At 36.8% G+C, this 17,938-nt stretch overlaps 1 protein-coding gene across 2 annotated transcripts in view; it reads right to left on the minus strand.

Annotated features, from left to right (window-relative positions):
- Positions 1-17,938, minus strand: part of dph6 (diphthamine biosynthesis 6) — a 251,339-nt gene that overhangs the window by 95,775 nt on the left and 137,626 nt on the right. Inside the window, exons 13-14 of one of the 2 annotated variants that reach the window (XM_073040098.1) lie at positions 16,595-16,769; positions 14,485-16,498 (exon numbers count right to left, since the gene is read on the minus strand). In XM_073040098.1, the coding sequence (XP_072896199.1) occupies positions 16,496-16,498; positions 16,595-16,769 (178 nt within the window). In that variant the 3' untranslated portion in view covers positions 14,485-16,495. Of the gene's footprint in view, positions 1-14,484; positions 16,499-16,594; positions 16,770-17,938 lie in introns of those variants that run through there. The other variant, XM_073040097.1, reaches the window with a different exon arrangement.

Here is a 17,938-nt window from a genome sequence, read left to right on the forward strand (position 1 = left end):
TTGTGTACATTCACAAATTTTTTATATTTATTAGCACTTCTGAAATCCCCAACCCACGAATGCACAACTGTCACATATGATCAGTGTTACTTAGCTGGACCTATAAACCTTGTTATTTCAATAGATGTAGTAAGCAAAAAGGCAGACATCGTTGAATGTCTTGTAAAATATCACCAAATCTTGCTCAATATTTATATGATAAATTACATTACCCTTGCGTGCCTTTAAGTTTATTGGAGGGAAAAATATAAAATGCCAAAAGAATGGCATCATAGTCAGTTCGTCATAAATAGACTGTGGTCATTTCTTGACATTGGACCTTTTCTTCTTGATATGCTACTGTAAATAAGCGTGTTCCCTTGCCTGTCTGCTTTCCTCATGCCCATTTTCAGAAATGCCGCAGCAGAAAAGTAACACTGTCATGTCCGTTTTGTCAACTACATGCTGATTATCCTTTCTATTGGCAGTTTGTGAACATTATCAAGGTCAGAAGCAATCACTCAGAAGACACCTCCTGATGCTGTTATAGTTAATGATGATTTCAGTGAGAAGGCTCCTTAGAGCAAAAGCTGTTATTAAAATAATAGGAAGTGGAAATTAAGAGACTTCTTACTTTGCCAGCTGTTTACTTGGAGAGAAAAAGCTTTAACAGCTAAGCAAAATATATTTTAAAAAATTGCAGAATTTATAAAGGACTTTGACAAATAGGCTATATATTTAAAATATATCAAGATTACTTTGTAATGAATTTGCTATTTGGCGATATATGCCGACTTCATTTCTCCTTGTATTAGGGCAAATGCCCACACTTTTTAACTGTCTGGACCTCAGCTTTTGACAAATTGGTTGTGAGGCATTTACGACTGATGCACATATCGGAAAATCATTTCTGCCAAGTTTCCTTCGTGACCTGCCCGTGGGACATGACATGCTCCAAGACGCATCGCTCTATCAAACCGCATCTTTCCAGAACAATGCAAATTATGACAAATTCCATCATCCTGCATTATGCGCTTCATGCTAATCTCCCTAATTCGAGAGAATCAGGAGGCTCGCTGTTCTGCTGAAGGGCATGTTGTCTGATTGAATGATAGTGAAAAAACATCCACAATTCTTTTGCCTCCTCATCCCAGCTGTGCCCACCTCTGCCCTCAAAGCACTGTTTCTTTACCTCTTACAGAAAATTAACTCATCAATGACTTGGCATTATAAGAAAATATAAGAGAAATTAAGATTTTAACTTCATCCAATATATGTTTTAAGTATTTTGGATGGTAAATGTTAATAAACGCAGTTCTACCTATTCCTGCTGACTTACCCGGCCTGTTATACTGTCACATTGGGAATCCAATTTCAGTGAGAAACTGGGACTTTTTCCACACTGGCTTTTGAACCAATCATTAGGATTCAGGCTATTCTGAAACTCGGCAAGTTGACTTTGTGAGGTTATGCTGGTTGCTTTCAGCAACTGGACAACTTGCTGAAAACATTAAAAAGTCTCCAGGCCAAAGAACTGCTTTTAAGTGATAATACTTTTCCATTTCAGAAGGTGGCAGCATTACTACATGGAATAGAACAGCCAATGCAATATGGCAAACAATTTCAATATCCTCCAATAAATATGCAAATCCTGTACTCAATTAGGATTCCAAGTTATTAAACTGTAGGACTTAACAATACAGAAACATCAGGATGGTTCAATTCTTTCTTCAGAAAAAGAGTGCTCTGCTGCTTTTGACATATTGCCTGGAAGATTGTTACTTTTTATATTTACAAAACACTGAATATTGATGTAAAATATGAGAAGGAAGTTCTTTTCCTTTCCACGAAATAGTGAAGTTCCAAAATCTGTAACTACGATATGTAACTGCTAGGTTAGAAAGAAGGATTTTCTGGCATTTTGCAATTTCTATTAAAGTTCAGCCATTTTGATGTGTTCACTTGCCATTTAGAACACTTCCAATCTAAAATAATATGAAGTGAAACTAGACAGGATGAGAATAATTACTAAGTTACATGATTAATGTAATGTATCTTTTGCGGCATTTATTAATGTGAAACTTCATACCTTTATTCTGAATCATTGGCATAAAAATTAGGATATTAACTTGTTCAGACACAAGATATTTTTAGTTTTGAAAGGACTCGCTTCTGTCATGCTCTGGGTCTTTCTATGCAGGTATGTGACTATGAGAAATGCCATATGATTTAGCCTATCTTGAACAGATTAATACAAACAAAATAATAACATCTGACTGAACCAAAAAAAAGCACATTTCTATACATATGCCAGATGAATGTTAAGTTGTTTGAGTTTCCTTAACATACATAACTGGTTGCCAAGTTTTAGTTTAAGCTGTCTTCCAATAAAATGACCCACTTAGATTGTTAGAGTTCATCTTTAGATGCAGAAAATATATTCTATAGTACAGATCAGACTGAACTGTCATCCAGAGTAAGTCAGCATATTCAATACTATCAAATCTGAGTAATATTCAATATTTATAAACTGACTGTCTAACCCCTAAAAGCTGTCATAGATTTATGTGTTCTCTACATTACGCCGCTAAGAATACATCTTGCTACACTTTAATGGTCAGAATGCTGAGATTGCAGTTTTAAATAAGAGTTATTACAAATGGAAACTCCTTCTTGGAGGTTTCATGAAAGTTGTATACTAAGTCAGCATTTCTGTTATAAAAACTGCTTAAGGTCAATGTCTGAGTTTCTGTCTTTGAGAAATGATCCACTGAATATTTTGAACAGCAGAGAGTGCAAGGAATCTTAACTTCTGCGCTATGATGTTGAGTCATGCTTCAGGGGGTCCCAGCCTGACTAGAACTTCGCAAAGGTGCAAAAAGGCAGCTCCACTCAGAGCTTTTTGAAAATAAGCTCTTTTGATAAAATAAGCAAAAATTAAAAGATACAAAGCTACATTTTTTTTTATATAACCAAGGCTTATTTTTAAGCAAACTTGTAATTCAGTCTTAAGTTAAAAGAGATGCTCCAGCGTAAGATGATGAGGGGCATTGATCGTGTGGATAGCCAGAGGCTTTTTCCCAGGGCTGAGATGGCTAACACGAGGGGGGCATAGTTTTAAGCTGCTTGGAAATAGGAACCAAGGGGATGTCAGGGGTAAGTTTTTCACACAGAGAGTGGTGGGTATGTGGAATGCACTGCCAGCAGCAGTGGTGGAAGCAGATACAATAAGGTCTTTTAAGATTCTCTTAGATAGGTACATGGAGCTTAGTAAAAAATGAGGCCAATGCACCAGGGAAATTCTAGGCAGTCTCTAGAGTAGGTTACATAGTCGGCACAACATTGTGGGCCGAAGGGCCTGTAATGTGCTGTAAATTTCTATGTTCTATATGTAAGTAAGCTTCATAATCACCAAATAAAAGCTGCAGATGCTGGAAATCTAAAATAAAAACAGAAAATACTAGAAACACATCTATTGGAAGAAAAACAGAACAAATGATTCAGGTTCAAGACCCTTTGTCAGAGCTCTGCCATAGTATCTTTAACCTGAAACATTAACTTGATTTCTCTTCCCAGAGATGCAACCTGACCTGCTGAGTATTTTCAGCATTTTCTTTTTTAGGTTCATAATTAACTCTAATTTCAGAAAGAGCTATGACTTGCCACAATTAGCAATTGAGACAATTTTTGAAAATTAACCGCCCAATTCAAATTAATGATATGTCTTTTCATTATCACTCTCAGCCTTAATGAACATAAAGAATTAAGAATACATTAATTTGATTCTCATCTAATAATTTAGAAGATGATAACTTGGTTTGACCATAATCTTATTATATATTAAATTTACAACTACCAAAGGATCTCACAAAGCAGTGCAAATGGTTCGCCTGGAACAGTTCATGAACACTACCTTGCTATTCCTTTTTTTTATATAGTACTTATTTATTTATCATAATTAGAGTAATTTTTTATGTCTTACACTGTATTGCTGTCACAAAACAACAAACATCATGACATATGTCAGTGATAATAAGCTTCATTCTGATTCTTTCATAAACTTTATGTCTGGTCAAACTCTCCTATATAATCATTTTAGGTTACAGCAGCAGTTTTGCAACATGCTATGAAATAACATGTGGGATTTGGGTCTTGAATAAAACATCCTTCATATTAAGGGAAAGTACTTATATTATCCTGTTCCTTCAAACTTATTTCCCATTACACCATCCTGTTCTTCCAAGAAGGGAAGAAAACTACATCCAAAATAATGATCAATAGTGGGCCCATTTAAAATAAAAATAAACCTGAATGGTTGTAATGGAAATGTATAGCTGGAGTCACATTCCATTTTGGATATCTTTTTCATCTACCTCCAATTCCCACACTCCACTGGAAATAATCGTTCAAAAACTATTAAAAGACTAACATTTCAAATGACTGCTTCCTTTCATAATCAAGCAAAAATATTTTATTTTCAGCAGTCAGATATTTCTCTTCACCCACACCTGATTATCAAATTCCATCTTCATGCATGGTAAGATATCAAGAGTTTTGGTACACCCAATGTGTTTGATCAACAGAATAGTGGACAATAAATTTAATGTCTACTGCAGTCTAGGCTGTTGTCTTCTGCTCTTATTTGTAAAAGTTAATATTAGTTATTGCATTTCAGCAGAATATCACTTTAGAACAGAACAATGAAAAATATAACTCCCAGAAAGTAAAGGAAAGCTCTGCCCTCAAAGGAATAAAGCACATGAAAGATATTCATAACTAAGCACTTTAAAACACTGTTCATAATGTTCCCTCTATTCATGTTTTATAGCCTTTATGCAGGCCCATTTTTACAACATTATACAGATACACATTCAATATTTATTGCTTTGGGATGAAGGGATCTTGGGTTTCTCACTTTGCTTCCAGCAAGTTCAGCACCTTAAGAAGTGAGTGACTATTTTCGTATCATTGCAGAAAAAAGCAGTAGGCACACCCTACATTTGCTGTGGCTTGTTGACATGAACCAGGGCAGGCAGAAACCAATAATACATGAAGTGCTGTTCAGAGGCAATTAGGATCAGTTGTCAAGGCTCGACCATTAATGAAGGAACATGTCAGCAGAGCCACAGACCTCAGCATTTGAGGGCAAGAAGGCGATTTAGTGTGACATATCGAGTCCTTCCAACGTCCTCAGCAGTACATGCTAATACCAGTCTTAACAACACAGTGTGGCAGTATATAATGCAACTAACATGGGCTTTGATTCAGCAAAATGACTGCTGCCACTGCGAGTCCATCTCACTTCAGCTGCAGATAAGGTTACCCAGCTAATAATTACCAGTTTGCCAGTTCTCCAACCAGCTCTGTCCTCCTTACATCTATCTTGCTTAAAGGTGGCATACACACACAAGAATATATAAAGATACACTCAACAATATTTTACTTCCTGTACAGTTTATGTTTCCAGTTGATTCTGAATCAGAAGCAAAATTCTTACTGTAGGTTGAAATACCTTTTCAAAAATGGATGTGAGTTGATATACCAAGCTAATATTTGCATGCATTCTTCTGTGTAACTAAGTCAAGAAAATGGCACAATTATTCTGAAAAGGTCATAGAAAATTAAAGTCCTTAATTTTCAGTTTTAATGATGAAGAAACCATCAGCACTGTCATTTCAGTGTAAAACCAACAGCAACTTCTGACATTGCAGAACTAGTATTAAATGTGTAATTTCAGAGGCTGCCATCAGTGGTGCCTGGCATCTCCACTCGGTGTGCTATTGTAGTCTTGGAAAATACTAACAGAAACAGAGATTTGACATGAACACAACCGTATATGTACCATTCCCATTGTGAACCCATTTACAATACATGTATTAATCCTTGTTAAGTGAGGTATTGCTGAGCCTTCAATGCTGTAATTGGGTCTTGGCCCGAAACGTCAACAGTGCTTCCTCCTATAGATGCTGCTTGGCCTGCTGCATTCCACCAGCATTTTGTGTGGGTCTAAAAAACTAATTTTATACATGTGGAGTGCTATTGCGCTCAAGAAAGCAAAATGCATCGATTTTTAAAAATTAAAACAAAAATCAAATGTTATATTTCACCTCCTTATTCCCATATGTATATCGCATTCTATATTTCTATAAAATAAGTTGAAAGTGATTTTTATGTCCTAATTTGCTTTGATAGTTCTTTAATTTCATTGGTTTTGCAACCAAATGATACCACAAAATTAAAATCATGTTGGAATAAGGAAAATTGATGCCACAAAGCCTGAGAAATCTTATTGTGCAGCTTTCTCTGAGGTCATAGGCAAGCACTGACTTTTCACCGCTGACAACAAAATGCAAGTCAATAACATTTGCAAATATTCTGCATCGGCCCTATTCTCAATAGAGTGCATGTATGGTACTCGATTTTCTTCTGGTGAATAAACCATACTTATAATGCAGTCTTCTCTCTGATAAGGAGATATTCTGCTTGGTGACTATTTTATGTCTAAAACACAATATGGGAGCTTAGATTGCATCATGCACATTAGAAGATTTGCACATTACCTTCTGTACTTGCAATTTGATATACAGAAAAACAATGATCTTTTTTTTAAAAAGTGTTTTCCCTTGTTAATTTATTTAAATTGTTGCTATCAACAGAAATACAAACAAACTGCCAGTTACACCAGATAAATTCAAAAGAATGGGAAGAAATATATGCTGTTTGAGCAGCTAATACAAAAGCTGCCTTAGAGGGCCAGAGACCCTCAGACTGGAGGCCTGTGACAAGTGGTGTTCCCTCGGGGTTGGTGCTGGGTTGTTTGTTATCTATATCAATGATTATGGATGGGAATGATCAAGGCAGGTTAGTAAGTTTGGAGATGATACTAAAATAGTTTAGTATTTGTTTACAGTATAGATGGATATTGGGATTTATTGAGAGATTGTGATAGATTACTTCTTTATTTACTTGCTTATTTATTATCTATCTATTTATCATCTAGATAGATAAGCTGAGTGCTGGAGCGTGGCCAAGCAGTTAAGGTGTTCGTCTAGTGATCTGAAGGTCGCTAGTTCGAGCCTTGGCTGAGGCTGCATGTGTGTCCTTGAGCAAGGCACTTAACCACACATTGATCTGCAATGACACCGGTGCCAAGCTGTATGGGTCCTAATGCCCTTCCCTTGGACAACATCGGTGACGTGGAGAGGGGAGACTTGCAGCTTGGGCAACTGCCGGTCTTAGATTAAAAAAAACCTTGCCCAGGCTTGCGCCCTGGAAACTTTCCAAGGTGCAAATCCATGGTCTATTGAGACTAACAGAGGCCTACACACAGATAGGCCGAGGAATAGCAAATGGAGTTTCATTTGGATAAGTGCAAGGTGTTGTATTTTAGGAAGACAAATAAGGGTAGGATTTTCATAGTAAACAGTAAGGCAGAGCTCTGGGGAATGTTGGAGAACAGAGGAACCTAGCAGTACAAGCACATGAAAGTGGCAGATAGACTGGTGAAGAAGGCTTTTGACACAATGCCTTTCATCAGTCAGGGTACTGAGTACAGAAACTGGAATGTAGGTGATGTTCGTGAGGCCCCATTGGAATATTCTGTTCAGTTCTGTTCAACCTACTGTAGGAAAAATGCCATTAATCTGAAAAGAGTGCAGAAGATATTTATGATGATGTTGCAAGGGCCCAAGGGACTCAGTTAGGGAAAGAGGTTGAACAGATTGGGACTCTTTTAACTGGAGGTAGGAGAATGAGAGATGATCTTACAGAAATGTATAAAATTATGAGAGGCATACATAGGATAAATGCTGTCTTTTTCCCAGTGTTGGGGAATCAAGAACTGGTACGCATAGATCCAAGGCAAGAGGGGACAGAATTTAACTGGAACATGAGGTACATGAGCAAGAGAAGTTTAGAGGGGTATGTACCAAATGCAGGCAAATATGACAAGCTTAGATAGAATTCTTGGTTGGGATGGACCAGATGGACCAAAAGGCCTGTTTTCCATGCTGTATGACTATTACTTGGGATTCAATTATGACATCCGATGCTTGACTGCATAGAGTTTGTGATATCACTATGAACACCCACGTTTCCCCCAGGTGGTCCAATTTTCACCCACATCCAGAATACATGCAGGTTGGTAGGTCAACCAGCCACTGTGAAATCCTCCTCCACTTCCCCCCCCCCACCCCTCCAAGTGCCCTGTGTGTAGGTAAGTGGAAGAATCTGAGGGGAGTTAATGAGTATGTGGAGAGAATGAAATTGGAATAATAAGAATAATGGTGCATAGTCCCCTGAAGGTGGAATCTCATGTGGATAGGGTGGTGAAGAAAGCTTTTGGTATGCTGGCCTTTATAAATCAGAGCATTGAGTATAGGAGTTGGGATGTAATGTTAAAATTGTACAAGGCATTGGTGAGGCCAAATTTGGAGTATTGTGTACAGTTCTGGTCACCGAATTATAGGAAAAATGTCAACAAAATAGAGAGAGTACAGAAGAGATTTTCTAGAATGTTATCTGGGTTTCAGCACCTAAGTTGCAGAGAAAGGTTGAACAAGTTAGGTCTTTATTCTTTGGAGCATAGAAGGTTGAGGGGGGACTTGATAGAGGTATTTAAAATTATGAGGGGGAATAGATAGAGTTGATGTGGATAGGCTTTTTCCATTGACAGTAGGGGAGATTCAAACAAGAGGACATGAGTTGAGAGTTAGGGGGCAAAAGTTTAGGGGTAACACGAGGGGGAACTTCTTTACTCAGGGAGTGGTAGCTGTGTGGAACGAGCTTCCAGTAGAAGTGGTAGAGGCAGGTTATATATTGTCATTTTAAAAAAATTGGATAGGTATATGGACAGGAAAGAAATGGAGGGTTATGGGCTGAATGCAGGTCGGTGGGACTAGGTGAGAGTAAGCGTTCGGCACGGACTAGAAGGGCCGAGATGGCCTGTTTCTGTGCTGTAATTTGTTATATGGTTATATGGAATTAATATAGTTTAGTATAAATGGGGATTGATAGTCAATCCAGATTCAGTAGGCTGAAGGGCCCATTTCCTTTCTGTATTGTTCTACGACTCTGACACTGATTGCATCACACATATTGACTAGAGTTTAGTATTTTATTTATCGGGATAGTATCATCTGAAGTTATCGCCCAAGGTAGTAAAGTATAAATCAGGATTATACTTTTTCATTTAAAATTACTTTTATTAAAGGGGAAACCTGAGGTAAGGAAAAGCTTTAGATGTTACTGAGCAAGATTGAAAATTAAAATGTGTGATCATTTTTGTCATTTTCTGATTAAATTCAGTACGTCCTGCTGGACATAATCTGTGGTAAGGCTCCTAGCATACATCATTTGCATGCTTCCAAAATGTTTATTTACAAGTGACACACTCTCATGGAGCTAGAAGCGGCTTTGCCAAAGGCAGTCATCTCACAGAATTAACAGTGTTTATTGGAAGAAGAGATAGTCTTGGTGTGATTTTACTGAGGTAACAAAAGCTTGGTCACAAATTTCCTGGACCTTAGTAAATTCCTTGGAAACCCATAAGAGATTGTTAACCTTGTTTGCACAAAGGACACAATGTCAGTCGAAAGATTGCTGCAGGTAGGACAATGGAATATTATTCTTGGCACAATGTATAGATTTAATGGATGATGTAAATTATTAAGAGGTAAGCTTTGGTGTTACCGACATGAACATGCAAGCCTTTTCTGTTAAGAGAGCTCACAACTCTTATTTTATTAACTCATCTATTATATTCCTGGGAGGGAAATACATGGATGCTGAAAATCTGAAAAAAAGAAAATGCTCTTTATATCAGGCAGATTACTTGATATTTTAGGTTGAAGGTCTTTCTGATAAAAAAAAGTCATCAAATTGAAATGTTAACTTTATTTCTCCCTTCATAGATGCTGCCTGACCCAAAGAGTGCTTTCTGCATTTATATTTTATGTTGATTGCTTTCTATCAAATAATATTAAGTAGAATGTGGCTTGGTGAAGGCTATACTCCTTCAGGTTATACGGTTCCTAGGTTTGCACAGGGTTGCGTCCAGGAACAAAAGACTGAATGTTGTAGGCTGCCAAACAGGTGTAGATGATTTCATCTCTCAGTGTCTGCAGTTGCATAGATACAGGTTCTCGTATTACACCTGAGCCTTCCAAGGATTCACAATCTCAATTTCAAGCATTCACTCACATTAGTTTTACCTCTTGATTTTTCATTTTGTTTTAAGTCACAATGCTGAATATTTGTAATTGACCAATTTGTAACCTGTACATAAATAAAATAAATCTTTTCATGAGGGGCTATGGGTCAGCTAAGTAGAAACAGCTACAGATTTTACATATATATGGTCCCAATCTGCCTTCACAGATTCTTCAAGTGCTTGCTTTTCAGATTAAAGCTTAATTATTTTTGAGAAGTTGAGTTACATCACTGGAGAGTACACATTACTTCATGACATCCACCAGCTTAAAACAAACCTGAGAACTGATGGGATCTAAACCCACACTCCTGAGGGATCCCTACTGGAGTCTCTTGACTCTGTAATATCTGTCCCTTTAAAATACAATTCTTGTTCACATAAGCAGTTCAACTCTAAATGAAGCAAAAATAATAAAAGTTTTTATAAACTTTGAGAGGCTGACAAATAGAATACTTTAATTTCAGCACCCTCGGCATGGGAGATCAAAAATAATTTTCCTCTGAAACCAAATTAGTGGCAAAACAGCAGGTTCTCATGAAGATCTTTTCCATCATTTTTATATCCATTAACTTTAATGATACTGGCCGCGAAGATTTGTAATTAGTGGCATCCAATTTTTATTTGGATTGAAAAACATTTGATGTTTTTCATTTAGATGAGACAAAAGGAGGTGATGAGTACAACTGAAATAGGTACTGCACAAAGGAAGCAAGTTTATTGGTATTGAGCTGAACAAATCCAGCAGTTATATAATTAGGATTGTTCATATATTAAGTGTATATATTTTTGAAAGGGAATCTTCATTATCCGTTTTCTGATTTTGATATGACACTTTGGCTTTAATCCCTGTCAGATTTATAACTCCACATCATTCATGCACTATTTAAATTCTGATTCATGTTTTTGCAACACATATTACACTACAATCTTTGCATCTTTGGGCATTTTGCACTTCCTGTTTTATTTATTGTTGTATTTATTATTACAATGCATAACTGTTTACTTTGTGAGCTGCATGCGAACATGGAATTTCATTGCACCCTGGTGTATATGACAATAAACTAATCTAATCTAAATAGCCAGGAAGTCAGTGGGGAATTGAAGACTTTCTAAAAGAAAGTGCCAAAAAGCTAGAGGATCAAGGAAAATAATGTTTAGCACATGGATGTGTGCTTTAGATGGCGAATCCCAGGGCAGAGGTTTGGATGAAAACATCTACAACCGAAAATAAAATGCAGCAAATCATCTCTTCCAGCCTTGGTTCCTGTCCTGGCTGATCAACTCTGGTGGGGATTCCACTACTGCTTCAACTTAAAACAACTCAGCAGAGTCCAAACTACATAATTCTCAAGGACCCTGTCAGTTTCTGGCAGGTGTCCTTGCATCTCTGCTAAGATTGTAACTGACCTGATTAAACTGGAAAGATGTTTGTTTAAGTGCTCAACCCCATTCTAACTGCCCCCACCAGATTTTTGGCAGACGATACCAGTTAAAATCAAATCTTCAAGCTTCTTCAATGAAAATTTGGGGGTTCAACCTTGGATTTTATTGTCTTTTTACTTTAGAATTCTGCTGAATCAAATGACATCTTGTGAAGTAAAGGGATAGTGGGTGGCCTGAGAAATCTGAGTACTACAAGCAATGTGTGGCTGATCTTACCCTCAGTCCTCTGGCAAGCTGATGATGGAAGTTTCTCGGATTGTTGTTTACTACAGAGACAGACTACCCTGTTCTGCTGGCTGTTTGATCTTTTACATTTGCTAAAACTCTTCTGCTTTACAGCCAATACTACAGCACCATTTTTATTAAACTCAGCTACAGCCCAAAGCAAATATTTAGCAAACTGAATACAATATGCTGCTTTACAGCATTAAACATGATCTGCTTGGTCTCAGGCTGGATGAAATCATGAATCTTTGGCAGATAGATCGAAAGCCAGATTGGAGTACTTCCTACTTGGACTACTGAAGTAGTTCCAATTTTATTGTCATCTTAAAACAAGAGATTCTGAACACAACGAAGTGACTTCTTTGAAAATATAGAAATACGAGACCATATGGACCCCAAATACCAATTTAATCTGTGCACTTCAATATAATCTTTATCATGACAATCTGACAAAAAATCTGCTGCACCTGTATTTCTCATCCAACGTAATGCATTTGATAAGCTGTCTGAAGCAGTCTAACAAGCCATTCAATTATAAAAGCAGTTCCACAAAGCATCAACACATGGGCTGCAGTGATTCCAGATAATTCAGCAACTCTCTGCAAAAATTAACTACGGACATCTAACTGTATGCAAATTTCTCATACATTTTAATGGACATTTTAAGGTTGTAAAATTAATAATAAAATATTTCAGGATATTCATTAATGACTAAATAGTATCTGAATAGTTTAATGATGGATTGTGCCTGGGTGATTATTCCATAAAATGAAGGAATCATAGCAAATGCATATGGCTGATGTGATACAGGTTACTTTAGAAACTGGGTACTTTGGCCTACAGACAGCTCTCAGGAATAGACCACTTAGGAATGGCTATGTATGACACACAGGGGCACTTTCTGCACTGGAACCCAGACAATGGGTCATAATCATAGAGATGCTTATAATGATGAAAGAGTGACACACAGTGAATGGCAACAGCTTTTCCACAGAGGCATGTGACTTAGTCACTGCACAGGCACCAACAACCATTTTGACCATGGGGTTACTAATTGAAAATTCAATAATGCACAAGACCTCAGACTTACACAAAGGTTGCAATTACAGTCGAGGGAGAGAAGTTCAATACCTAGGGGTTTGTACTGTAATAGACTAGTGTGGCTGGAAGCTCTACGAACATGGCAAGTATTTTGAAAACCTGTTTGGGTTGTGAGCGACCAGTGCGAGATTATTTCCCGTAGAAGCTCTAAATGATAGACATCATTATATGGTTTCAGATAGCAAAAATGGATTTTCTATACAAGCACAATTAGTATGGAAAATGTCCATCCTAATTTCTAGACTGGCATAATTTGAATCACTAAACCACTGTATTCCCAGAAATGAGGATATTCATATGACAGAATTATGACGCAACCGTTTCCAACAGCATAAAGGACAAAACTTAGGAAATTAAATGGAAGAGATTTAGAACATGGAGTTGAGGAAAACCTCTGCATAGTTATGAAGCTGTGATCCTTGCTGCTACTCTTGCTGGCTTACTGAAAACGTGCCAATTTTCAAAATTAGGCCTCATAGGTGATTGAAGAAAGCAGATGGTGAAGGAATAAAGAAAACAGAGCAGATAAGTACAATTAGTTTATCTCCATGAAGCATCAATGCTGCCAAAACCAACTGGCCATCCTAGTGTTATAACCTTTTCATATTCTGAGACCAGAGTGTATTTTATCAATCTAAAAGGTTAACATTGTTTATTATGTACTACTATTCATCTGTTTCATTTCTTTATCTGAAAGAGCTGAAGAAAATGGGACAATGCCTAAGTAGCTCCTACTTCAGATCATTCTAATTAAAATCGAAATACTTCATCTTTACAAAAATAAATCTTAAGATTCATTGGCATAAGACATGTCTGCTGCTTTTTAATTTGTGGGTTATCTGCATTCATTTTAGATCAGTATCAGCCGAAGAGTATATGAACATTTTTAAAAAATGGTGCACCCATTTGTCATACTTCTATTTCACAGATGCACTGAACATATCAAAATCACATCATTTGGACATTAACGGGATATCCATTTAGCATCCTTCCTAATGCCATGCGGCAAAATTGAGTAACCGAAGCAGAACATTTAAAAAACAATAGGACCATGAACTATTGATAAGATTTGCAACCATATTGCAGAATTTTATACTTCTTTAAAAATTTGGTTTAATTTAGATTTTTATTGTACATAGGCAATCTAACAATTATAGATTATAGCTGACTCAATGCTACAAATTAAATAGCAATAGATTTGAAAAGGTATCTAGTGCTTTCCTGGCATATATGACAAATATACTCTTTATGGGCTTCCAGCTGGATACAGGTATCAATTTCAACCAATGTTCTGATGACAAACTTTGCCCTGATGAAGATGGCAGAGTTCATTATCAAAAAGTCAGTTAAAATTGATACCTGTACCCAACTGGAAGCCTGAGAAGAGTTTATTTGAGCCACAGATTTATTTTGCTCTACTTTTAACTGCTGCAAAACATGCACAATTATTTGCATTCTCTTGCTCACATGAAAAAAAACAATTCCAAGAAAGAGAATAAAAAAAGAGATTAGCTTTATTTGTCACAAGTTCTTTGAAACATACAGTAAAATAGGTCGATTGCATCAATGACCAACAAGGTCCAAGGATGTGCTGGAGGGCAGCCTGCAAGGGTAGTGATGCTTCTGATGCTAATGTAGCATGCCCACAACTTACCAACCTGTACACCTTTGGAATCTGGGAGGTAACCAGAGCACCTTGTGGAAACCCACACTGCCACAGGAAGAATGTGAAACTCCTTACAGACAGTGGCAGGAATTGAACTGCGATTGCTAGCACTGTAAAGGGTTGCGCTAACTGCTATAGTACAGTATGCCCATTTGAAGAAAGGCAATTGGATTTGCAGATTTTCTTTCTACTGTTGCTTTTAGAACAAAATTTAATGAAGCGAAACAAAATATTTTAGAGTTTACAGGAATAGATCTCCTTACAATTCCAATTAATTTGATTAATCCCTTTTAGTCAACAGGCAATGAGTTATATTCTAGTGCTGTTTTACTTCACAAGCCATGTGAAGATGTTTAACCACTGTTATTGCCTTTAGCACCTCAAATTATTGGTGTATTATTTCATGCATGCACTGTCCTTTTATCAATTGCTTTTGAAGTCATGTTAATAGACTAGAAAATTGAGACATTTATGAAGTATAGGCAGTGTTTATGGAAAAAATCCATAAAATATGACAAAGGCAAGCATTGATAAAAGCTGCTTTTTAATAGATTATGGCAAAGTGATCCTGCTAGAAGCTGACAACTGACTCCTCTGAGATCACTCATTTTTATGGGATTAATTTTGTCGTACTATAAATGAAGTTAAGCGTCCTAATTGATCTGTACACAGAGTACAGTATTTCAGCACAAAACCTTATAACCCTCCTTATACTCTGCTCTGCTGATCCTCGGCTAATTATCTTCTACTGATAACTGAGAAAGACATTTCTACTGGCAAATTAAACTGATAGTTCTGACACAGTTTTATTCAGAATAGAGCAATTCTTGATAGAGCACATCAAAATCAGCTTTAGTGTCAATAAGTGTTGCTAATTTATCTTGTCAATTTTATTGACTATCAAAGGGGAACAAACATGAAAAAAATTGACTAAATATTTAATAACAAAAATTAATGAGCTATAAACTATAATTCTCTACAATAATTACAACTGAAGCTTTAGGCAAAATATTCTCCTGAGATTACTAAAATACAAAAATCATTATTCTATCAGTTTCATTTCAAAATACAGAGCTTGTTTCACAAGTCTAAAACTAGATGGTGTACAGCTGAAAATCTTTCACCTCTAGGCTTCTTGGCTTGAAATCTAGCTCACTCAAAGTTAATCATGTCTCTCCTAGATGTATTTTTGTCCTAATTGCGTTTTACATATTCTTAGTTCTGTTTATAATGGATCTGTGATGCAGAACTCCTTACTATTTGGGAACAACTAAAAGTAAAATAAAACTCTAGCATTCCATGCCACTTTCTCTGTTTCATAAAAGCTCTATAGTCGATACCTTATTATGACTCAAGACACAATGATGTGGGAGAAAAACAAGGGAATAAAAATGGCAACACTCCTTGAAAAATCAGCTGACTGGTGATCCTGCACCTAAATGGGCTTTATTAACAGAAACAAGAAGATTTCAGCCTCCAGGTGGCAAGAACCAAACAGAAGAGACAGCTGTGAGAAGCTCTGTCAATAAATGTTTCCATTGTCACAGCAGTGTATAATATTACATATTAGAAACAAGAGCTAGTTTAATGACTCAAATTACTTAAACATTATTAAAAATAAATGGTAATTTTGCATTACTGCCATCAGCCTTCTTCCAGCACAATACACACATTTATAAAGGTATGATTTTCTCTCATGGTTTCCAATACATTTAGCAGCAGTCCCTACCTCCCTATAGGACTATCAATAGCTTCAGGCAACTGAGGTAATTAGCTATCAAAGTTGAGATGTTCTGTTCCTAAAAAACCATGGCTCTTGGTGCTTTGAGTTTTCATCATCAAGTAACAGAATCATTCTGAAGAGAAGGTTCTTACTGCAATTAAAAACAATGCTGGTCTTCAGTATACAATAGTATTGGAACATGATTCCTTGCTTAACTTGTGACTTTTTAACCAGTATCACTGCTTACCTTTATGGACTGACTGTAAGGTCCTATGTTAGCAGGTGCCCAATGTGAAATACTCTGAACATGCATAACCTCCTTTTGCTGTTCTGTTACATCTTGGGAAGCTGATTCATCTTTGTGTAAAAGGCAATCAACTTGAAGCAATATTCCATCAGGTAACGGGACTTCCACACAAACCCTAGAAAAACACAGGGATGATTTAATACAGGGTAACTTTGTGGACTGTTTGAACTTTCAATAGTTCCAAAATACTGTGTTGGGAATACAGTGTCAGGAAGTGTATGGTCATGTACCTTGGTATAAGAAATAAAAACACAGACTATTTTCTAAACGGAAAGAAAATTCAAAAATTTGAGGTGCAAAAGAACTTGAGAGTCGTTATGCAGGATTCCACAAAGGTTAATTTGCAGGTTGAGTTGGGGCTGAGGAAGGCAAATGTGATGTTAGCAAGGATGTAATGTTGAGGATTTATAAAGCACTGGTGAAGCCTCAATCAGAGTATTGTGAGCAGTTTTGAGCCCCTTATCTAAGAAAGGATGTGCTGACGTTGCAGAGGGTTCAAAGGAGGTTCATTAAAATCATTTCAGGATTGAAAGGCTTATCATATGAGGAGCATTTGATAATTCTGGGCCTACTCACTGGAATTCAGAAGAATGAGGGGAGATCTCAAAGAAACCTTTCAAATGTTGAAAGGCCTCGATACAGTGGATGAGGAGATGATGTTTGTTATGTTGGGTGAGTCTAAGACCTGAGGCTACAGCCTCAGAATAAAGGGAAGTCCATTTAGAATGGAGAAGAGGAGAAATTTCTTCAGCTAGAGAGTGGTGAATCTGTGGAATTTGTTGCCACAGGCAGCTGTGGATACCAAGTCATTGGCTATACATAAAGCAGAGGTGACTCAATGCGCCAAATGGCCTAATTCTTATGGTCTTATATTACACACGCTATCATAGTCCTCTTATTTTAAGACATTTTCCAGAAAGGATCCCTTTCCCTCTTTGCTTTGTAGTTGAGAGTCAATATTAACAGTGCATCAGGAATTAATGCATGATTGTACAGAATACACATTTTAATTTCATCTGTAAGTCTTTTAAATTGATAATGTATCATAGATTGTTATAGTACATAAGGAAACCTTGGAATTTGTGACAGTGTCTATAATAGCAGTCTGATTCTTTCACTCTTTCTCCAGAGCCTTCCAATTTATTTTCTTTCCAAGTGTTGATCCAATTTTTTAACTTGATCTCTTCTTCCACCACGTGTACAAGCTGTGAGGACCATGTTATCATTACTTCCCGCACAAAAGAGTTTTTACAAACATCCCTCTTTTTCCTTTTGTCACCCAAA

This window comes from Hemitrygon akajei, chromosome 3, assembly GCF_048418815.1.
Source record: "Hemitrygon akajei chromosome 3, sHemAka1.3, whole genome shotgun sequence".
Classification (NCBI taxonomy): domain Eukaryota; kingdom Metazoa; phylum Chordata; class Chondrichthyes; order Myliobatiformes; family Dasyatidae; genus Hemitrygon; species Hemitrygon akajei.